The 24,247-nt window shown below is 44.7% G+C and overlaps 4 protein-coding genes across 4 annotated transcripts; 1 reads left to right on the forward strand and 3 right to left on the reverse strand.

Moving 5' to 3' along the window:
* Nucleotides 1-226: 226 nt before the first annotated feature.
* On the forward strand, nucleotides 227-867 carry BJ212DRAFT_1581429 (uncharacterized protein; the record flags this gene model as incomplete). Its single annotated transcript, XM_041342307.1, has 4 exons — nucleotides 227-268; nucleotides 320-371; nucleotides 418-443; nucleotides 499-867. The coding sequence occupies 4 exons, from the start codon at nucleotides 227-229 to the stop codon at nucleotides 715-717; spliced, it is 339 nt and encodes a 112-aa protein (XP_041186117.1). The 3' UTR covers nucleotides 718-867.
* Nucleotides 868-13,057: 12,190 nt separating this feature from the next.
* On the reverse strand, nucleotides 13,058-14,907 carry BJ212DRAFT_1286395 (tRNA isopentenyltransferase; the record flags this gene model as incomplete). Its single annotated transcript, XM_041331936.1, has 7 exons — nucleotides 13,058-13,301; nucleotides 13,354-13,441; nucleotides 13,490-13,546; nucleotides 13,603-13,897; nucleotides 14,015-14,141; nucleotides 14,192-14,574; nucleotides 14,626-14,907. 7 exons carry the CDS (start codon nucleotides 14,905-14,907, stop codon nucleotides 13,058-13,060), a joined length of 1,476 nt encoding a protein of 491 aa, XP_041186118.1.
* Nucleotides 14,908-21,388: 6,481 nt separating this feature from the next.
* On the reverse strand, nucleotides 21,389-21,813 carry BJ212DRAFT_1305017 (uncharacterized protein; the record flags this gene model as incomplete). The annotated part of the gene is made up of 2 exons (XM_041333706.1): nucleotides 21,389-21,640; nucleotides 21,694-21,813. 2 exons carry the CDS (start codon nucleotides 21,811-21,813, stop codon nucleotides 21,389-21,391), a joined length of 372 nt encoding a protein of 123 aa, XP_041186119.1.
* A 1,496-nt stretch (nucleotides 21,814-23,309) lies between these two features.
* Nucleotides 23,310-23,995, reverse strand: BJ212DRAFT_1286403 (uncharacterized protein; the record flags this gene model as incomplete). Its single annotated transcript, XM_041331937.1, has 3 exons — nucleotides 23,310-23,461; nucleotides 23,528-23,762; nucleotides 23,813-23,995. Coding segments are annotated over 3 exons (570 nt in total), but the record flags the coding sequence as incomplete, so codon positions are not given.
* Nucleotides 23,996-24,247: the final 252 nt, after the last annotated feature.

Consider the following 24,247-nt stretch of genomic DNA (forward strand, 5'->3'; position numbering starts at 1 on the left):
TCCTTACTTTAATCTTACTAGGTTTTACCTGGAATACCCTTTGCTTGAGACCTCCAATCTCTTGTCATCTGAATTGTACTTTAAGTTAGAAGCACTCCTTCTGACTTAGCTTATGTTGAATGCTTGACTTATTGTCTTGCATAGAAATCTCAACAGAGGTCCAAACTCTTATCAAGTTGTCTGTTGTTAGAACTATCCTAGTTCATAACATGCAAGACCTGATGCAATGATAGCTGATGAGTTCCTCAAGAGTTCAGTCCTTGTCAAAGTAAGTACCAATCCAGTCATCATATAATATGGCATACTGACAACTCACTAGATCATTCATGTCAAGATGTATGGGAAGAAGATCCTTTCTGGGAAGATCAAAGGTCAAAAGGCCAGGGGACAGCATTGCAATGTGCAGTGTAACTGAAGGATTGATTGTGGGTGCCACTGTTATGGTGAGTAGTTCACCTTTCATTCATCTTATAAATCCTTATTGATTGACAATTCCAGGCATGTTTTTTGTTGATGCACAATCCTGAATTCACAGCGATTGGTGCAGAGACCAAGATCAACTACCAAGCCGATTATGATTTCTACTTAGAGTGCCTGTTCAAGTGCATGCCATGGGCCTGTAGTGTCATGGACTACTTCAACAAGGAGGTTTTCAGCATCACCAACCAGTCTTGTGTACCAGCCTCTAATAACTCTCCTACTGCCTCTCCATCTTGAACATGGGAAGATGATCTCCTCAATGAACTCAATGCTCCTACCCAGGTTTTGACTCTCACTTCTTTACCCCTCACTAGTTTGGCAATGGTTGATGTCACCTCCAGCTACCATACCTCGATGCCCATCAACCAAGGACAAACTATGTCCTCGACTGCACAGCTGCAACTAGGTGTTAGTCAGTTGTCACTGGGTAACAGTGAGCCACCTGCATCAGCGACTCAAAGCACCTCTTCTTGTCAACCTCAACCACCAGCTGCTGAGTCACCTTCTGCACCCGAGCCTGGTAAGGCCATACATGTCACCCACCATGGTGGCACCAGACCAGTTGCTCCTGCAAAGGCCAGAAAGGGGAAGGGGAAAGGAAAGTGCTGATATGGTCAGATTTTTGGTATTTTTAAATTTTGTCATCTTAGATAAGATGTTAGATAAACTTAAAATAGCGAAGTTGACATTACTGTCGAGATATGCACTTACCTTCAATGTGATCTGGGTGTGACCAACTGAGCCTTAGCTTTGAAGCTTCAAAGACACCTGTGACCTGTGACACCTCAGAAATAGCTTTGACCTACTACCAGCCACTGTCAGTGCCTGCAGCAACATGGATATGGCAAAATGATCCTCAGGCTTGTGCCCACCAGCATGGAGCACTTCTGAGTCAAATTTTCACATCTGTCAGTCAACATGGATCCTCCAATGTTTGGTACTAAGGCATCCATCAGTGAGCTCTTGGATGGTGAGCTCTAAAACAATCTCCACCAACTTGAAAGTCCTTCAACACCATGCCCAGTTCATACAATGCCTCTGCCAGTGACTCAGAGCCAGAAATGAGTCACAGCAAAATACTATCTACTCTCCTATGTGTTCCTATGAAGTATTGTGCAATTATTCCTTTGCATACCCTCTTAGTCACTCAGCTGCTTGACTTCAACCTCCCTGCAAATCTAGAAACCGATTTGTTGACTACCAGTATCATCTTTTCTCACCAGTTGTGAAGTGCTTCATGCACTGTGTGATGTGCAGAAAAATGATACTGTGACTTGGGAGCACATCAAAATGGCTCAATATAAGACTCCCAAGGCTGATGAAGAAGCAGAGCTACCTTTCACACATGCCGCAGATGTCAAGCTTGATCCTAGTGATGTTTCTGTGGATACTGTTCTACAAAACATTGCATTGGGTGAATCATCTGTCCCTCATGGATATAGCACTGATGAATCAGGTAATTTGCTGGTGGACAATGAGTCAGGGAGCTATGAGCAAGGGGTCCTGGATGACATGACAGGGCTTCAATCTATGGCTGATGGGTCTAAGGACTTGGAGGTTGAGTCTGAGGGTCGTGGCAAGCACAGACATGTTGTTACAACCACATACGCTCCTATTCATTTTCCTCTTTCTTACCATGTATTATGTCACGAGCCGCATGATGCCACCACTAGACTTATCTCTGACTCACACCTTGTATTACATCACAACTGCTGCTGCCATTGCTAGATGACTTATTCTTGTTATCGCTTACACGTTTCTTATCTCTGACTCATTTCATTCTCATGTCTACCCTAAAGCACAGTAGTTCACTATAAATAGTTCTCCTGTATGCTTTAGCTCTTCACTTTAATCTTACTAGGTTTTACCCTGAACTTCCTTCACTTGAGACCTCCAATCTCTTGTCATCTGAACCATACTTTAAGTTAAAGGCACTCCCTTTGACTTAGCTTACACTGAATGCTCAACTTATCATCTTGCATAGAATCTCAACAGAAGTCCTTGACTCTTATCGAGTTGTCTGTTGTTAGAACTACCCTAGTTCATAACACAAGATTAAAGTCTCTATCAAACCTCTCCATCCAGAGAGGCCCCAGTAGCTCAAAGCAAGACAACTCCTTGGGTTAGAAAGTATTGGTGGGAGACTGATCCAAACGACATCCCCACAGAACCAGAAGAAGAAGAATATCATGAGGCTGAAGGTCCAGATATCACAGAAAACAGAGGGAGACAAATCCCATCCCCTGTAACCACAGAACCAGATCAGCATTCAACCACATTGGTAGATGAATTCCCAGAAGAACAACCACCCCAGAATCTTTCTGCACATCCCAGTATCAGAATGTCTGGCTCTTCATCCGAACTCAAAGCTGGAATGCTGAAAGACTATGATGGAAGCCCTGACCACACATTAAGATGGTTGTTTTCAGTAAAAGCATACTTTGCTGTTAACTCATCAGTTTACAACACTGATGAAAAGAAAGTCATTACCGCACTCACATATATGATGAAAGACAGTGCCATGGGTTGGGCGCTGATGTTTTACACCAAAGTAGACAACTCCACTTCAAAGTCCTATGGAACCTTCGCAAACTTTGAAGCCAAGTTCAAAGAAGCATTCGCACCAGCAGATGCAGTTGGCACCACTATGAATAAACTCTGAACTCTGAAGCAGACAGGCAACCTCACTTCCTATATCGCCAGTTTCAGGACCCTTGCTGTGCAGGCCAATGTAAAGCAAGACGCCGTCCTGATTACCTTCTTCAATGACAGACTCAAGAAGGGAATTGGTAATGCCATTTATCAGATGGAAACCGTCCCTGTAGACTTCAACAAGTATGTCCAAGCTGCAATCAGACTTGACAGAAACTGGCAGCATGGTGCAATATTCCCTAACAACAATCGCATGACCACAAAGCCTACTGGTCAACGCTACATTCCCAGACCCTCCATTGACCATTGCGACCCCAATGCTATGGAGGTTGACTGCCTCACCAAGGAAGAGAAGACTGAACACTACCAGAATGGCAAGTGTTTCAACTGTCACCAGAAGGGCCATGTCTCCCATAATTGCCCAAAAAAGAAGAATGGCAAAGCTCCTGTGCACTGCACTGAGCCAGCCAAAGAAGATGAAGAAGAAATCTGTCATATCAATGAGGATTTTTGATGTGGAAGACTGGATTGACATCAGTATCTTCCAATGTACCTATTAGACTTGTTTGTGGTATAGGAATCAGAAAGGAACTTCGCATTCCCATTTCCCTCATTTCAAAAACTTGCCTAAAAACCATCAAAACAACCACTGTCATTGATTCTGGAGCCACCGGAACTTTTATCTCCGAAGACTTTGTTAAGCTTCATAACATCCGAACGCATAAACTTATGAAACCATTCTGAGTAACCACAGTGGATGGAAGTTATGCGAAAGGAGGCGCAATCACCCACTACTGTGTCCTCATCATGAAAATCAATGAACAATCCATGCTTGGAAAGTTCAATATCATGAAACTCAGCCGTCATGATCAGATTTTGCTAGGAATCCCTTGGCTGCACACCATGGATCCAATCATTTGGTGGAAAGCTGAAACATTAGAACTCTCTTGCACCAAGAAGAGTGATCTAATAGAAGAAGACGTTGATACTGAACGAAAGAAGAATGGTCTTCCCCCTCTTTTTCAGGAAACTATTGAAACCCCGGTTGACAGAACTTGGAAAGACTCCCACTTGAAGAAAGAAGAAACGCCAGTTGTAGTGCTGCCAAAGGCACCTCCTGTGCAGCCTATGTTCATAGAACCACCCCCCCAAGCGACCATTGACGAAATCCCAGATGAAGAAGCAGCCCCAATTCTACCCAACTTTGACCCTATCCCTGACGACGACAATGACTCCTTTGACACCAAAGATGATGTGTGGACTTCTGACTATGCATCACCTGTATGAGAAATCGCTATGTACCACCTCGATGACAATGAATTTTTGGTTGAGTACCCTGTCGATGCTGCTGAGCTCTGAGTCATTACCAATATTTCCATGGACACTCCGTTAACCAAAGATGGTACCAGTGCTGCAGAACAAAAACCCACGGTCACACCCCTGTCACAGCCCACTGAATACATCAAAACCAGTAACAAAGCTCAGCAGTTTGCGCTAGCAGCCAGGCTCAAGCAGAAAAAGAAATCATTTGAAGAACTTGTCCCTTCTTACCTCCACGACTTCACCAACATCTTTGCTAAAGACAGACTAAATCAACTACCCCCAGAACATCCTGGAATTGACCATCACATTGATACCAAACCTGGTTTTGTCCCCAAGACATCTAAGGTCTACCTGTTGTCAGAAGCAGAGTGAACCACTGTCAAAGCATTCATCAATGAAAACATACAGAAAGGATTCATTTCCGAGTTGAAATCACTGCAAGCTAGTGGATTCTTCTTTGTTGGGAAGAAAAGTGGCGACCTATGCCCTTGTCAGGACTATCAGTATATCAATGATTGGATGGTGAAAAACACTTATCCTCTCCTGCTCCCATTAACCCTGGTCGCTCAACTACATGGTGCTAAATATTTCACGAAGATGGATGTCCATTCCAGGTATAATAACATTCGGATCCATCCCAATGATCATTGGAAAGCAGCGTTTACCACTGAATACGGTCTTTTTGAACCTAATGTCATGTTCTTTGGTCTTTGTAACTCACCTGCTACTTTTCAGGCATACATGAATCGGACCTTCCAGCAGGAAATAAACAAAGGGTGGTTGGTCATTTACATGGATGATATCCTAATCTTTTCAAATGACCTCCCTTCCCATCATACATGAACTCGTCATGTCTTAGAACGAATTTGTGCTGAACAACTATTCCTGAAACCAGAGAAATGCACCTTTGACACCAAAGAAGTTGAATACTTAGGTATGATCATTTGCCCCAGATGCGTTGTGGGAATCATATTTCAGCTGGCCAAGCTGCTGAGTGGAGAGCAGTATGTTCAGCCCATGGGATTCTGACTTGGCTCAGTGCTCAGAGAGTAGAAATTATCATCCAAAGGGACTGTCATTCAGGCTGGTACTGACACTAGTGAAAGAGATACATGCTTAAGTAAGCAGCAAAAATGCAAACATAAGCTAAAGAAAGTGAGGGTAGGTAAAGGTAAGTAAAGTAAGTAAATCTAAGCCCAAGGAAAACTTGACTGTCACAGTGTTGCAATGGATGTCATGAAAACTGGTGGCATCCATGACTGGCCCATCCCTACCACAGTAAAAGAAGTTCGGTCATTCCTCAGGTTCTGCAATTTCTACCACAATTTCATCCCTCATTACTCCGACATCGCCAGACCCTTGATTGATCTCACCAAGAAAGATACAGTATTCCACTGGTCCGACCCATGTGCTTCCATGTTTACTATGCTTAAGGAATGCTTCTTGAAGCAACCTGTATTATGAAACCCAGATCCTAGCCAGCAGTTTGCTGTGGCCACCAACACCTCGCTTGTTGCCACTGGAGCGGTCTTGCTACAGACAGATGAAAATGGAGTTTACCACCCATGTGGATATCTCTCTCAGACCCTGAACCCAGCTGAAAGAAATTACCAGATCTTTGATCAAGAACTTCTCACTGTCATCTGCGCCCTTACTGAATGGCATCATTACCTCGAAGGAAACCCTCATCCAGTACTTATCTTTACAGATCATAAGAATCTGCTCTATTTCTGTACTGCACAGAAATTGACCCATCACCAAGCGTGTTGGCAACTACTCCTCTCCTGTTATGACATCAAACTCCACCATGTTGCTGGAACTAAACTTGCTGCCCCTGACACACTCTCTAGACACCCTGACCATGGAACCAGGCAGGGTGACAATGATGACATCACTCTTCTCCCAGACTCTATGTTTGTATGACTTCTTGATGTGGAACTTATGACCACACTTGCAAACCCAGACCCCACCGACCCCGACCCCATCTTCCAGGCCGCTGTGGATGCCCTCGATGGCTTATCACTTCCCCCCATGAAATCTGCACTTGCTGATTGGACGATTAAGGATGACATCTTGTACTACAAAGATCGTGCCCATGTTAGACCCACCAGTAGGTGCCTTATTCTAGAACATTGTCATGACCATGCTACTGCTGGTCATCCTGGCCATTTTAAAATGGAGGAGCTTGTTAAGCGCAACTTTTGGTGGCCTTCTATGGACTCCTATATTTGGAAATATGTTGATGGTTGTGCTCTTTGTCAGCAAATGAAATCTGACACACATCCCGTGACCCCCCCTCTCGTCCCTATTCCCTCCATTGCCTCCACTCCCTTTGCCCAACTCTCCATTGATCTCATTACCAACCTCCCCATATGCACCGGTTTTGATTCTGTTATGGTTGTGGTAGACCATGGCCTTATGAAGGGAGTAATTCTGATCCCTTGTATGAAAACCATAACTTCTGAGGGCATTGCCTCGAAGTTTTTCAAATACATCTATCAATGTTTTGGTCTCCATGAGAAAGTCATATCTGATCAAGGGCCACAGTTTGTATCAAAGTTCTCTAAAGCCCTTGCTAAGCTCCTGAAATACGACATTGCCGCATCCACCACTTATCATCCTCAGACCGATGGACAAACTGAATGTCTCAACCAGGAACTCGAAACCTACCTCCACATTTACTGCCGTAATCACCCAGAAGATTGGGTAGAACATCTCCCTATGGCCGAGTTCGTCCATAACCACCGAAAACACAACTCATGAAATGCTTCCCCATTCTTCCTTATGATGGGATATGAACCTTGAGCTCTCCCACATACCCTTCCTGACTCCATTGTGCCTGCCATGGAAGACTGACTCCATCAACTTCAGAAATCAAGAGAAGAAGCACTGTCCTGTCATAACCTTGCTATGCAGCAAATGGCAGAATGAATGCATGGACAAAAGTACCACCCATGGAAAGTAGGAGATAAGGTCTGGTTATCAGGAAAGAATTTGATCACACAGCTACCATCGCAGAAGCTTGCACCAAAGTGATATGGCCCCTTCCCTATTATCGCTGTATTATCACCTATCATGTTCACACTCCAACTACCACCTCAGTGGAGAGTTCATCCCACGTTCCACGCTTCTGAACTATTGTCCTATCATGAAACAGAAATCCATGGCCCAAATTTCCATGATCCTCCCCCAGATGTCATAGATAATGAAGAAGAATATGAAATTGATGCAATCTTATTGCACAAAGGTATGGGTAAACAAAGACACTATCTTGTGTCCTGGAAAGGATACTCCTCCGCCAGTAACAAATGGATCCCAGAAGAGAATCTTAGCAATGCCACTGATGTTCTCTCTGCATATAAAAAGACCCACCGATTGTAACTCCAAAACAATGTCTCTTGAATGCTTACATCTCTGCATACAATGCATCGAAGAACTCACCACTGCCATGAACACCGTATCCAAGAACATCGCTCACCCATTATCTCTTGCTGACTACCAGACTGCCACCATCGCCAATCTCACTGCTGCTGAAAACACGCCCTCCCCAATCGCTTCCCCACCATTGACTGATTCTACCTTAACCAGCGACTCTACCCTCACCAATTACTTCACGATCATTGATCAGATCAAGACTAGTGCACTATTTGAATCCACCATCATGTCCCAACAGTACACCATTGAGATAGATCATCTCTTAGGAGAAAGAGGAGCAATCTCTAGCAGACTTATTATCCAAATCATCAGAGACGCTAGCCTTATCGAATGCACCACTAATCTCCTTGACAATGACCATCACAAGACCATCTTCCACCACCTTCATATATGCATTCATAATACTGCAATCCGCCTGTTGCCTGATGATACTAAGGAAGCTATCAGAGAGGCTATCCACATCGTCACTGAATGTATCGCTACAAACCCAATCGCACAACCCCCATTCCCACATATTGCTGTTCCAGTCCCACTGCCAGTTCTTCCGACAGCTACTGCTGAGCATTCGGATGACAATATCCCTCCTATTGCTGTACTTGACGTACCAGCTTCTCCATCTCCTACCCCCATCACACCCATTACACGTCGGTACCCCATCAGGTGTAGATCTGCCCGCATCACCAAATGAACTGCGTCAGCTTCCCCACATATGTATATCCAAGGACGATAAGACAGGATGAATCCAAAGGAGTTACATAGAACATATTGGAGGTGACTACACTGGACAAGAAATGGATGGGCAGATCTATAGCTTCGGAAATGGTTGCATTACAAGTACCATCAAACAAACAGAGTGGAATCAGAGGAATTGCATAGGTAGGTAGACTATATTTACGGATGAAGTCAGATTCTATGAAGCAATGGGAGGAACCACAATCTACAAGAGCTGGAAAGTCAGAAATATCAGAATATGTAGGGATGGAAACATATGGACAGAGAGAGTTCAGATTGGACAAGGAAACAGCATCAAGTTGTAGCTCCATTGCACAGGTTGAGTCAATGCGACCCTCATCCCATGCAGAGTCAGGAGGGTCATGGATTATTTTTTTGCCTCATCCGAGGCATCCAGTTTGGTTTCTGGATCGACTGTAGCCATGCAACCTTTGGTAGCACGCAAAGTCAACTTTGTGCAGTCCCAAGCAGTATGCCCAGGTCCACCACAGAACAGACAGAGCTTCCTGTCCAGCCTTCTCTGATGCTCCTTGGATGTAAGCTTTCCATCCTTACCCAACTTGTTGCTGAGGTCCAGAGCTTTAGAAGTGGAGGTAGTGGACGAAGATGTCTTTCCAGATTTGTTGTTTCCAGAGGAAGTGCTTCCAGATCTGGACGTGTTGGTGTTGTTCCGTTCGGAAGACTTGGCAGGAGGACTGGGTGTGGAGGATTTGGTTTCATGGGAGATCTCTCCCTTGTGTTTCCAATAGCAGGCATCAATGGTCTGCACAAGGGTTTTGTATTCTGAGAGTGTGCCAGGTTTTCCCATGCGACTGATTTCATCCTTGATATGAGCAGGAAGTCCATTATAGAATTGTCAGCATAGGGCTCCATCACCCCATCCATGGACCTGAGAGGCAGGTCATTGGAATTCTACAATGTACTTGTTGATGTGCTGTCCATCACGCATATTGAGTTGCTTGAGCTGCATTTCCGCATCTCCAGAGGGGTCATAAGGTCCAAAATTGGTCTGGAGTTCAAGCATGAACTCGGAATAGTCATCCATCCAGTCCAGACGATCAGTTTGTTTGTCAGAAAGGAGGTCAGGTTCGAACCATTCAAGGGCCATTCCTTTGAGATAGGATTGGGCAAAATTGACTCTAGACCTTCCAGTACAGAAAGCATTGGGTTTGCTCTGGAAGTTGAGCTCACACTGGACAAAGAATGCACGAAGTTTCTGGGGCTCGGTGACATCAAAGACATCCAGCTCCCGGACCTTGACTTTAGGATCTTCAGGAAGGGTGGTGCGACAATTGTTTCAGGTGAGATTGTTGATAGCTCTGGATAGGAGTACCATAACACAATCCTGTGGACCCAGGCCATCGTCTCTATCATCATCGTCTTCATCATCAGGATCATCATTGAGATTTCCACCGTTACCATCTGGCAGGTTTCCGCCAGGGGTATCATGATCAATGTCATCATCATCTGGATCTCTTTGGCCCAGAGGGGCTAGGGCTGGAGTCCATGTAGGGGTCTCCAGATGTTGACAACTCAGAAGCTCTGAGATGCTTCTGGCAGTAGCGTGCTGGCTAACACAACACTGCGAGAAGCTATTGAAGGTTTCAACAATAGGAGTGGAATCATGGCGGGTGGATACTAATCCAGCTGCTTGGAGAGTGTTTGCAGTTTTGGTTGGAGCCATAGGAAGTGTAAGTATACTTGGTAAGGTGTGAGTTTGAATATACTGTTAAGGTTGTACTCAAAGGATAACTGGATCTGAAGGGCTTCGGCCTCAGCTCGTGTGCTGTGCCCCTTACCCAAGTATTGCCCCTTATTTCAGGAAGGCAAGACTAATGCATCTGGAAGGTCGGACGAGTATCATAGTGGATCCAGATAACTCCCAGATGCGGGATAGGTATCATAGGGCTAATCCGGACAAGTCCAGACTAGAAACTAATGGTAATAGACTGTCAGAAACAGAGGCAGATACGGATAGACTATAGGAATCAATCCTAAGTCTCAGAGAGTGACAAGAGTAGAGATACTCAAGTCCAGAGGATGGGAATGAGTAGAACTAAGATGATATTCAAACTGAGGTGCTACAGAGAGTTACAGGAGGTTATATACTATAGGTATCTAATGGAATGATCAATCAGCAGAGTCCAAGGCTATGTATGAAGCATATGGGTAGTCTATTGGTAAGTAGACACAGATCACAAATCATGAAACAGAAATGAAACATAGGTAACGGATCAGGGAGCAGGACGGATATACAGATAACCGAAATACCAGAGTTAGGGGGTTACCGAAAGGAGACAAGCACTGGTTGTGGATTTGGATGAGTTGTGGACCAGACCAGATGAGTGGACAGATTGAATGATGAGATGTTGGAGGGAGATAAGATGTGGATCTGAGATGAGATAAGGGTCAGATCTGAGATCCAGATATGCAGATATGACATTACCACTTGCCAAGTTTGTCCATAACTCATGACATCATTCTGCTCGTGGCACATCCCCCTTCTACCTCATGATGGGTTATCACCCATGTCATCTCCCTGACCTTCATCCAAAATCCGATATCCCTAACATAGAACAATGTCTCACTATTCTTAAAAAAGCACATGATGAAGCACTAGCTGCTCACGAACTCACACACAATACCATGTGTCAATGAATTACGTCTAAATTCATACCATTCTCTAAAGGTGACAAAGTCTGGCTCGAAGCCAAGAATTTACACCTCAGATACCCTAATTGGAAACTCACTCCAAAACGAGAAGGACCATTCACCATCATTGACATATTATCCCCTATAACTTATCAACTTGCCCTACCTGCATAATGGCGCATCCACCCCATCTTCCATGCCACACTCCTTTCTCCTTATAAAGAGAACAATATCCACGGCCCTAATCATATTACACCCACACCTGATCTCATTAATGGCAAAGAAGAATACAAAATAGAAGCCATCATTGGACACCGAGGCTCTTCTTCTAGATGCCAATATTATGTTAAATGGAAAGGATTCCCAAGTTCCGAGAATGAATGGATGAAAGAAGCAGGACTAGGTAATGCTTCCAAAACTCTTTTCTTATAAACAATCACATCATCTTCTTTGATAGTAGTTGGTGCCTACTACCCTTACAACAGGGGTAATGTTACAGTTTCTCTTTTCCTTTCACCTCTTCACCTATTTCACTAACACTTCTTAGACATTCTATTATATTCCATTGTACAATTCCATTTCTATTTTCTGATTTGCTATTTACCTTCAATCTCCAATTCATTTATTAAAGCTTCACTCTAATACCTTTATATATACTCTATCTCTTACACTTGTACCCTTTAACTTGACCTACACAGACCAGGGCCTGCAATATACTGCCTAACTCACACGACTTGTGAATAGGTTCATGCTTTAGATCATTTGTTTCCATCTAGTCATTCTTATGAATGCCGAGCATAACAGTCAGTGAATTTGAGAAACACCATGTTTGCAACATGTTCTGCAAATGGCCAGGATTTGGACTTGAGACACTTGGGGCAGAAGTAGCTTAGATTGTGCTATGTTTGGCTTGGGATCATGTTTTTTGGACATGCTACATTTAGCTGTGTTATTATGTAGGATGATTTTTTTGATATGGTGTTCAACAGATTGATCAATGTGAACTCAGAAATGGTTGGTCAAAGAATGTCAACAAGCAAGGTAACAGATAGGTATGTCACTAGTCAACATATACAAATATGCAAGCATGGTGCTCGAGGTCCGGTTACCATAAGCAGCAATTCTAGCTGAGTAATTGAGCACGAGTGTCCGGGCTTCCATACCTAACATCGTTTTTACTTTTCCTGACTCCCATGATAAGTGGGGAAGTTCTGTCTCAGCGTCTGCAGCAAATGCACCCGTAGGAATCCGGCTGCCATTCAAGAATCCAAACTTATTTGGCTGTGATTTTGTCCAATAATTAAATCAGGTAACTGCAGGGGTAAACCCCTGGGTGTTGCAGGGTCGCAGGTCCTGCACCCATACCCTCCAAGTGGGCCCTGATTTTGCCATGGGTGGATGGGTAAACAGATCACACAGCAACCCGTCAAGGGTATATGTGCGGGTCGCATGCAAATTCGAGCAGTTCGTTTTACAAAATGTAGAGATGTTTCAGGAAGACAAGACTGAGAGGCTGCTCCGCTGGCTTCGTAGCAATAGTGATCATATAGGTGATGTAAATCGTTCTGGAAGAACCCATCGATAGTGACCCCGGCGCAGGAGGAAAATTAGCCCGCCTCCTCGCAAGGTCATTGTGTGGGATAAATAAGCAAACAGGAACTACTGAGAGCATAACTGCTTGAAATGAAAGGTGCTCCCGAAAGCGATATTCAAAACGATGACGCTGATCGGTAAATGGATCCCAGAAGGAATCACGAACCACGCGCAACAAAGTAGACCTCGTCTATACGATAGAACGATGCTGATCTTCAGCGTCGACCTTGCTGGGAATGTCGCTATGGACCATAACCCGTCGGTTGACCGGCTGTCCATGCATTTTCTTATCTCTCGAAGCGTGTCGTCTATGAGTGCGGGACCGTCGATGGGCTTCCCACTGAGAGCCATCTTCGACCATGAAGGGCTGCGACGGATCAAGCGTACACGCAGGGCACACCACCTTCTTCCGCGCCCGCAATATTTCTGTGGGACTACCCAGCTGTTGGCTAAAATATCAAGGATCCCAGAATGCGATGGACGTACCTCGTAGGTTTGACGTCGATCGTCAGCATCTCCCGCGCCCTTTCGGACAGTAATAGGGGATCGACCAATGTCTCATTGCCAAGGAAAGCTGTCAGGATCCATCAGTGCGGGCACGAGGTGGACAGAGAGCACGTACCTTCAACGATACGTTCGCCTTGGTTGAGAACACGAGATGTCCACTGGTCGCCGAGTTCTTCCGGGGATAAATCATGCCGCCTGAAATTTGATGTGCAAAAATAGTAAACTCACCAGTGGCGTCTAAAAGGTAAACCGGGAGGAGGGCAGCCGCATGATCGCCACCTCCATTCGCGCTATAGATAGCAGGAAGAAGCTTGTTCTTCAACCACCGTATCTGACGCTTCGAATATTGCCTCGTCCCGTACTTCATTTGCTCCACAGCGGACGCAAAAACCTTCTCGGAGGGCTCTGCAGAAGCGAGATAGTCATGAAACTCTTTATATCCTAAGTCTTGTAAGTAGGTGTCGTAGAAAAAAACCGGACGAAATTCACCGATAGACTGATAGATGCCGATAGTATAATCAGTCTGCTGCACGGCTGATTCGTCGGACGGCCCTGCGACGACTCCGTCAGGCGAACTGCATGCGGGGGAGGAAGCGATCGCTCGGAGTTCTTTGATTTCATTCAACAGCCCTTCCTGAACGAGCCTGTCAGTAAGCGATCGATCGATCAAGACCTTCCTGACCTTGATCATGTCGTCTACCCTTGCATCCAAGCGCTCATTCAAGATGGAAGGCTCGGCATAGAGCCAGAAACACAGGGTTCGATACCTGATGCTAGTTCGGTGAAAATGCCACGCCGCTGATAGGAGAATTCAAACCTCGGAATCAACGCCGTTTTAGACTGCTCGATGATAATTTCGCTCGGGGCCATCCCGGTGTCTTTGATCACACGAAGGCTTCCCATCACTTTGCGCGTATCTCTCCAATGCCATCGCTGAGCGACTGGTTCGTCGAGCGCAGTGAGAAGTCTGTGCAGCAACATCGCATCCTGAGGGTGAGACGCTGCGGATGGAGGATGCTCTGGAAGCGCATTGAATAGCTCGAGGAGTTCGGGAGGTAAGTTGGCAATGGACTGCGTGACGGAATCCGATAACGTTTGCCCTGGAGTGGGCAGCCGATTCGGAAACATGAGATGTTGGATCCAATAAGATGTACCGCCGACAATAATCGGTATCATGTCCATCCGGTGCGTCTCGTCGATCTGCGATCAAGTTGAGACCGAAGTGACGGGGAAGATAAGCAGATAATTTACCGCCTTGATAGCGTCTTGGACCCACTGGCCCACAACGTACTGCTCCCCAGGCTGCTTGAAGTCCATGAGAAGGTGCTCGACTCCCATTCTTTCCGCGACTGGGACTTTGTTCGTGATCACGTCCATCCCAGTGTATACTTGCATGGAGTCGGCGTTGATGATCCTCGCGCCTCTCCATCCGTGTATTCCTTGAGCAATCTTGAGAGCCAGCTCGATGGACAGCTTGGACTTTCCGACGCCCGTGGTCCCACAAATCGTGATTATGGGTCTGAGATTTGACATTTCTGAGGCAGAAGCGGGAGATCTCCAGCATCGAAGGCTGTTATCTATAATGTGTCAGTCGGATATGAGCCGTAGGGCCAGCTTACGTGGCAAAGACCGCTACCATCATTTTTCTAATGTTGTTAGCAAAACTCGGCAGTTTTGCAAACCGGACTAGTGGTAAAACTGGTTGTGCCTGTTCCACAGCAGAACTGGCAGGACCTGGCAGAACTCCAGGGTATCCCAGACTTGCGGAGATGTAATTCAGACCTGATAAGACAGTTTGCATTTGGTTTGGATTCCATAGAACATGAAAACCGACGTCCCTAAAGTAAGACGGCGCATGCTCCCTCGCGTCACTGATCAACGACAATATTTCGAGCACCTAGAACGAATTAAGATCAGCTCAGATCGCTACTACTGGAAATGCAAATATTCACCGCGCCCAAGGTCTGTATAGTACGGCCGGTTGAGACGTGTCGTGCTATGGGCATTGGGCAACGCCCGGCCTGAGCACAATGTGACACTTATATAAGCCCCAAACCCCCATGTCGGAAATTCCTAATTTAGCTTTCAATGCATTACACAGCATTGAAAGGTTTAAATTCAAACCTCCGATTGAAATGGCTTCCAATAATAGAGTCGGTCTTGTAACGGCCGTTGCAATCACGGTTGCAATGCCCATTGCAATGGTCATTGTAATGAGTTGTTTGTACCCTGAGTCACAGTGAGCATTGCAACTGGTTGCAATGATGCCCATCCTCTTGCAAGCCCCTTTCTATCATCTTCTGTTACCATAGTACTTTATCTTATCATTTCCTGGTGTTATCTTACCTTTTGGTTCCTATTGTACTTATTATTAGTGTTATCATATTACATTTGTATGCGTATTATTACTTGTCAGTTTTCTTATGCTTTCAGTCCTGTTATGCTTATTAGTTAGTTAACTGTTATATTGTATTAGGTTTGTGTTACTCACTTGTCAATTAAGTTTGTACTTGGTAGGTTTCGAATGCTTGACTATCTGTAGTGTTTATTAGCTTAAGCTTAAGGTCACATGATGGTTGGAATTTACTGTAGTAAAACTGTTAGACTAAACGGCCATTATATACATAGAAACTTTACTGTATATAATGGTTTACTTTACTGTTAATACCTATAAGGTAATAGTCTAAGTGTCTAATAAGCTAAGGCCACAACACTTTTGAGGGCACAAGTTTGAACTATGGCAACATCTTGTTAGGGTTGCATGCTCAAGGGGGTTGGATCACAAGGGCTTGGCCTCAGCTTGTATGCTGTGCCCCTTTCCTGAGTATGTGCCCTTAATTTCCAGGGGCTAGAATAGTCATCCGGAGTTTCCAGGTTTTGACTAGGGTGGACAATGGATGTCCAGATCTGAAACATGAGATAAATCCAGCAGACGTCTGGATGTTACTTGGGCAAGTGGATAAGGCTAATCCAGACAGATTCTGGATTAGAAACTAACAGGGGGTAGACTACCTTAAGGTAGAGCCAGAGATGTAGTCTAGGATGCAATCCTAAGACTTGGAATGTGACAAGAGACTTGGCTCAAGTCCGGAGGACACAGGAATGAGCAGGAACTAAGATGATATTCGAACTAAAGTATTTCCAAGAGTTACAGGAGGTTCATATACTGTAGGTATCATATAGGAATCAGTCAGCAAACACAAAGGCTATGTACGAAGCATATGCAAAGTCTATTAGTAAGTAGGACGGATCACCAATAATGCATATTGGAAATGAAATGTATGTAACAGATCAATAATCAGAAGGGAAACATAGTTAACTGGAGTCTGGAGACAGGGGAAGTCTAAATGGGGTTGGGCGCTGAATAGAGTTTGGATTCTGGAAGGAAGATAAAGATAGATCAGATCATTGGAGATCTGGATCTTGGATCTGGATGTCCAGAGAAGCAGATTTAGAGTTGAGGGTCTGAAATGGCATATGACACATCTACATGTTGTAAGGACAAGTACAAAATGAAATTGAAAATCTATCCCTAACAAGCATGAGTGCCATGATGAACAGCTTCACCTGCAGGTTTCTTTGCCCTAGTCTTTCATCTACCTCAAGCTGGTTGCTGTCTGATATCTGTTTCCTGCACTATGACTGTAGCAGTCACTGCTGGGCCTGTTGTGGCACCCTGAATAGGTACTTCAGTGTGCCCTACAGAGGCAGCAGTGAGAGTGAAGTGAGTACTGATGGATGAGACAGCGCTGAGAGTGGGTGTGTGGCATTCAGTGGGCTGTGGCACCTCAATGATGTCAGACTGAGAAGCTGCAACACCCTGCACTGTAGAAGATGGAGCATCATCTGACTTGCTGTCAGTATCCATATCGAGTGCATTCATGGCATGAATTATTTTGCTGGAGTGATCTTCCTGACCAACTGCAGAAGCAGAAGATTTTGTGGAGCTGAAAATATCTTGGTTGATGTTTTGCACAATGATTTGAATGCAATGGCTATCCCACTTTGTGTTACAGTGCCCCACTCTTTTTCCCATCATCACTATGGACACCTAATGGCTGTACTTCTAATGCTTCCTTTTCACTGTGCTATTTCCTCATGGTCTCCATTATCTTTGACTCATACTTTGTTTTCCCATAAACCTTCCTTTCTTAGTAGTCATTACCCTTTGCCCAGCCTGGTCTGTGCACAATTCTCTTATGTATATAAAGCCTTAGTTACTGCTTGTATTTTCTTTAACTTGAATCTACTTGGTTCTCTTTGATACTTGAACTCTAGCTCCTTGGGAAGGAGGCTAGCCATTGTCCCATTTGAACTCTAGATCCTGTAAGAGTCTAGATGATTGTTCCTGAGGGAGGTGTTGACTCAATAAAGCTTAGTCCTTGATCAACCTTGATCCTTGATTCCTTTATTGGAATGACGCTCTATCTGAGTTCATAACACTTTGTGAGTAAGAGCTTCTTATAGTGGAAGAATAGATCCTTGTAGTTGATACTGGATGACTTTCCTAAGCCAGACTTCTGAAATTCTGTGTCAGGCAACAGCAGAAAATTTGACTGTGATATTGACTGAGCAACATGATTGAACGTAGCGTAGATGATGACTCACAATGACAGTGGCCCATGTGATACATCCTGGTGTGACATGTTTGAAGTTCCATTTCTGGGTGTTTGTCTTCAGACCACCATTGTCTCTTGGTGAAGTGAAGTAACACCATGTAGTGCAACCTTCAGAGTCTATTCAGGGATACATGTCAGTAAGAAGATGCTCATCAGCAGAACACATACCTTAGCTAGAAGCTCCCAGTTTCCAAACATGGTCTTTAAGGATGAGTCTTCCTGCATTCCAAGAAAGAGGACTAGTGGGAAAGTCTTGTACTTTGGGTTGGTTCCAGACACTCCAAGCATGTTCCATATTTCAGTGACATCAGCTCTGTGGTAGTTGGTATTGTGTTAAGAACCATGCTCAAAGGAGAGAGAGACTGACTCAGAGGGGCTTGGCCTCAGCTCATACACTGTGCCCCTTACCCAAGTATGTGCCCTTCATTTCAGAGGAAGTCCAATGATGGTCTGACAAAGTCTGGAGGACTTCCAGAGGCTGGCTACTCTGGTGGAGAGTGCTAGAGGACTTCTGGAGGCAGAGGAGCATGGTGTGCAAACACAACAATGGCTAGACACTTGTTAATGTGCCTAACCAAAAATATTGTTGTAGGTCGATGCTCTACCTAGCTGCTACACTTGCAAGCAAGAATGTTTGACCCTAAAGGGAATTGCTACTGAGAACGGCTGATGATACTAAAGACCCGAAAGTGCGCAGAGTGCAGGAACAAGTGTGTGGGTATGTAGAGCGCGGGAATGCGGAAGTGCGGTCGATGAGCAGTTGATGCAGGAGTGCGAGATGCTAAGGTAAGGGGTAGGGAAGTCTTAAGGAATGGCACAGGTAAAAAGTGAGGGCAAGGGTATTGATTGCACAGGTAAGGAAAGTCAAGACAAGGTGTCCAGGTATAAGGTAACCAATAGGGGCTAAAAGTGTGCACTAATGGTGACTGCTCCTAAGTAAAACCTAAGGGAAGGAAATACTGTAGAAGGGAAGTAAATATGAAGTAGTCACCCTAGGCACTTTATACTAGCTAAACCCTCTTGGAAACGGAAGGGACAGGACAGACAGGCAGTAGGAATATGTAAAGACACGTAATAAGGCTGCAACACTTGTTACAACACACAAGGCAAGGCAAAATACATACCAATGAGGTAGGATGGACAATGGACTGACATGGGACATCTGTAAGGTAGTCTGAAGGCACGGGAAATCGACTGCAGTTATGCACGCAGCATGGGAGTGAATGTGCAGGTCTGCAGAGTGCAGGAATACGCATCTGGAGCAGGTTGAGTGTGGGAAAAGCAGTCGATGGTTTTGTAGCTTTCCATCACTTATATCAAAGATGGCCATTGCAAGCCTAGCAGGAATATGATTGTCACAGCGGGAAACGTCTGGAGGAATGCAGGAAGTGCTCAGGAGAGTTCCCACTGTAAGGTAGTACTTCTACAAGAAACAGGATGGAAGGGTAGGATGTCCAGAGGTCTGGAAGTATGGAGGACAGGATGTCCAAGGGTTAGGAGGACAGGACATCTGAAGGACAGGATGCCCAGAGGTGCATAGGACAGGATGTCCGGAGGTCCGGAAGGAATAGGGGCTACATTGGACGAAGTCTGATGTAGAAGCAAACAGAGGTAGACTATCCTTAGGTAGAGTCGGAGAGACAGGAAGTGGACCAAAGTCTGGAGAGAGGGTAAGTGCTGGAAAGGCAAGACTTCAGCCTAGGGAAGCAATCCCTAGACTTGGGACAGAGACATAGGGGACAAATCTGAAGGTCCAGAATTCCAGCCTAGGGAATCCTTCCCTAGGCCTTATGGAAAAGGACAAGACTCAGACAGACTGAAGTCCAGAAGATAATTGGGCAGATCTAAGGTGATATTCAGACTAAGGAAACTACAGGAGTATCTACAGGGGTTATATACTGGAGAGTATCTGAGGGGATCAGTAAGCAACAGAGTAAGGCTATGTATGAGCATGTGGAAACACATTAGTAAGTAAGATGGAACATAACTAAATGAACTCGGAGATGAAGACTTGTACAAGGATCAATCAGCAAGACAGAAACAGAGATAACTGAGAACCAGAAAGGCGGAGATGCCTAAATGGGGATAGGCACAGGATCTTGGATGGAGGGTGGGAATAGGTCCAGAGATAGTACAGTTAATATCTGGAGGTCCGGAGATCTGAGGATCCAGAAGGCAGGGCGGAAACAGGACTGAGATGTGTGAGGTGGTGGATGTAGTCCAGAATCTGAGAGGAGGTAAAGTCTGGATGTCTTGCTGGACAGAATGTGCATAGGGTGGACAGAATAGGGGATCCAGGAATGAGTTGGATATGGGGTCCGGAAATAGGTCCGGAAAGCGTGGGAATATGATGGGATCTATGTCTGGCATATGGGATATAACATATTGTTGAAGTACATTCCTGGAAGGCCAAAGATCTCTCCCATAATGCCACACAGTTTGTTGATCTCTGATGAGTGAGCCTCAGAAATGCACTTCATTACCTGGTCATCCAGGATGAATGTTAGTTAAAACATAGATATTAAAACATATGATATTACTTACAAGGTTGCTGAAGTACGAACTTTCCATGATGCTGTGTAAGCAACTAGGGAAGTGCTGGAATAGTTCATCCAGAAATGCTGATTCCTGGGTTAATGTTAAGGTCGTGTGCTCAAGGGGGTTGGATCACAAGGGCTTGGCCTCAGCTTGTATGCTGTGCCCCTTTCCCGAGTATGTGCCCTTAATTTCTGGGGGCTAGAATAGTCATCCGGAGTTTCCAGGATTTGACTAGGGCGGACAATGGACATCCGGATCTGAAACATGAGATAAATCCAACAGACATCTGGATGTTACCTGGGCAAGCGGATGAGACTAATCCAGACGAAGTCTGGACTAGAAACTATCAGGGGATAGACTACCTTAAGGTAGAGTTGGAAATGTAGTCTAGGATGCAATCCTAAGACTTGGAATATGACAAGAGACTTATCTCAAGTCCAGAGGACACAGGAATGAGCAGGAACTAAGATGATATTCAAACTGGAGTATTTCCAAAAGTTACAGGAGGTTTATATACTGTAGGTATCATATAGGAATCAGTCAGCAAACACAAAGGCTATGTATGAAGCATATGCAAAGTCTATTAGTAAGTAGGACAGATCACAAATAATGAACACCGGAAATGAAATGTATGTAATGGATCAATAATCAAAAGGGAAACATGGTTAACCAGAGTCTGGAGACAGGGGCAGTCTAAATGGGGTTGGGCACTGATATAGGGTTTGGATTCCAGAAGGGAGATAAAGATAGATCAGATTATTTGAGATCTGGATCTCAGATCCAGATATCCAGAGAAGCAGATTTGGAGTTGAGAGTCTGGAATGGCATATGACAGTTAATGCTGTCAAGTACCAGTCTCAGCTGTCAAAGGGAGTCAGATTCTCAGGGCATTGCTTGCTGAGAAGTTCAGCATTAGGGAACATCTCAACAGTCATGCTGTATTTGTGAGCATAAAGCATTATCATTTGCTCATGGGCCAAGAGTTCATCAGGTGCTTCTGCATGACATTTGTGCTTGGGCTTCTCAGCAATGAGAACTTTGTTTTCCTCATGAAGAGTACAATTGTCCTCGATGAGCTTCTGGACCTGAACCTGCAGCACCTTAAGTGCCTGGAGTGAGAGAAGAGTAAGACACGTAACATAGTCTACCATCTGAAACATACCTCCATGAGGTCTCCCTTTGAGGCGCTTGGCCCTGGAATTGCAACTGGTTCAATGTTAGGTTCTCTGTCCCATGAATCATCTGAGTCAGATGTGCTCTGAGTCCTAGAGAGATGAGACATAATGCTAGAGAAACTGGGGGAGATGAGAGCAGTCAAAATCAGCACAATAGTGTGATATATAATGTGTCATACCTCATGCATTCTGCAGCCGAAGCTGTGGCAATCTATCAGTGCCAAGAACAAAATGTGTCTATGCTCTGACTGCATATTGATAATGAAAGCATAATAACCTGGCCTTACAACATATGAAATCAGCATACATGTAATAATCAGGTTGGTCACTTACATTTTGTGTCAATGCACATCCTGTTCAGCTCTCAGCAGCTCCCTGGACCAGTGTACAAGATGTCATTGGTGTCCAGTACAAGGCTTTGAGCATACTGCCACTCCTTTGCAATACCTCACCAGCACTCTTTCTTTGGCTCTGACTCAACAGAATACATCATCTGCACAGCTGCAGCACTGATGCTCAGAATTGGTGAGTTCTCTACTTGATCAGTGAAATGATCAGAAGATGATTTGACACTCTGAATCATCCACAACTTACTCTTGGCTGTCACATGCTTACTAGTTGTGAATGCTGAGTGTGGAGTTAGCAGCTCCTTAAGAGGAGAGTAAGGTGCAGGCACAGAAAAGGTGGATGTGGTCCAGGGAGCAGTGAATTGTGGCTATGCAGCTGTGAGACTATGGAACTGTCAAAGATGCAGTTGTTGCAGGTGTAGATATTGCAGGTGGAGCTGGTGTGGTGAAGAAGTTGGGCAATAAAGAAGATATGAATGTAGGCATGGTGGTGGTAGGAGGTTGTGTCATAGATGGTCCAAATAAGGGTGCTGGTACTGCAGAGACAATTTGTAGAGTAAGTGAGGTGGGGAATACAAATGAGGTGCGAGATGAGTCTTACATGGAGATGTTGCTGTGGGAAGGGACAGGTGGCAGATTAGGATTCACAGGAAGAGGTGGATGGAGATGATGGGGCATTCACAGAGACAAAATGAGACATCTGTCTGCAAGTAACCTGCGCAGTGGATGCCATTGGAGTGACGAGGGGGATGAGGAGTGGTATAAAGTTTTTTGCATGAGTTGAACAATGTGATGACTTGGATGAGTCAATTCATCCAGAGGGCCAAGAAACTGGTTGATGGTTTGATCACTGACCCTTGCATAATACAATTGTTGTCAGTGAGAAACTGGTTGATTGTTTGATCACTGACCCTTGTATAATATGATGGTTGCCAGTGACAAACCAGTTGATTGTTTGATCACTGACCCTTGTGTATAATGGCTCAGGCCATCAATAAACTCTTCAGCTCATGGAATGTCAAGCCAATAACATTCCATGAACCATTTTGTGGTTGATCATTTGATCACTGACCCTTGTGTGTGATTGCCCAGGTCATCAATAAACTCTTCAGCTCATGGAATGTTATCAACTTGACATTCCATGAACCATTTTGTGGTTGCTGTAGGTTGAGAGTCAGCATTGCATACATTGTAGTGTCCTAGACTTACTAACAATAGGGTCACCAGCACTAGGCAGTGGATGCTCAACCATGAGATCAAATGTGCACAATATGGCCTGCCTCCAAGTGCATCATCTTCATGTGAAGAAACATATCAGTATCTGCAGTGTCAACTACAAGATAGTTGGAAGGTCCATCTGGAACAAGAAATGCTCCACATATGATGGATCTAACAGAATAGAACTGGGCTTGTGCTTGTGGTCTTGCTCAAACTCTGAAAAGGTTAAGGTCCTTGTCCTTTTGAGTGTGCAAACCAGTGGGAGTGTCAAAGGGGTGGATGAGAGCTAAGGGAAGCCTGTGATCCCCAACCAGGCATTCAAAACAGAATAACAGCCTGCTGAGAATGACCTTGTTTTCTGTCTGCTGAATAAAGACACAGTTGAAGTGCAGAGAACCAAAGAAAAGGGGATTGCAATGAAGGTAGTCTGTGTGCTGGTGCCAATCAACCATTGATTCATAGTTGATATGAATGAAATGGTGCTCTGTAATCTGCATGTACATGTCAACATAGCAAAAACAAAGAGCCAAGATATACATACTTCATAAGTCCCTTGAAGATGAATGTGTTTGCCTTCAGGCAGCAGTATGTTTGATGAGGGTAAAAGAAGATTAAGAAAGTTATTAAGCTTGATACAGAAATTACCAAAGGCTTGGTCAGCATGATGAGCCTCCTCGATTGCATCAAAGGTTTGTGAATGTTGTCTTGATCCAAGCTTCACATGGAAGAAGTTGCTTGTTGAGACAGGGTGATCAATGACATTGATGAGGTCTTGCTCTAGTAAGTCTTCTTCATCTGCTTGACATTGAGCCTTGTCAAACTCAAATAATTGGTGGTGTATGCAATCTGTGACCACTTGCCATGTATTAATGCGCAGGATCTGTCACATTTGAACACATGCTATTAGTAGTAGACACATTTCTTAAATTTAATGCACCTGTTCTGCTACATCACAAAAATTTGTGCATAGTAAGTA

The sequence above is a fragment of the Suillus subaureus genome (genome assembly GCF_016647635.1).
Source record: "Suillus subaureus strain MN1 chromosome Unknown BJ212scaffold_91, whole genome shotgun sequence".
NCBI classification, from domain to species: Eukaryota; Fungi; Basidiomycota; class Agaricomycetes; order Boletales; family Suillaceae; genus Suillus; species Suillus subaureus.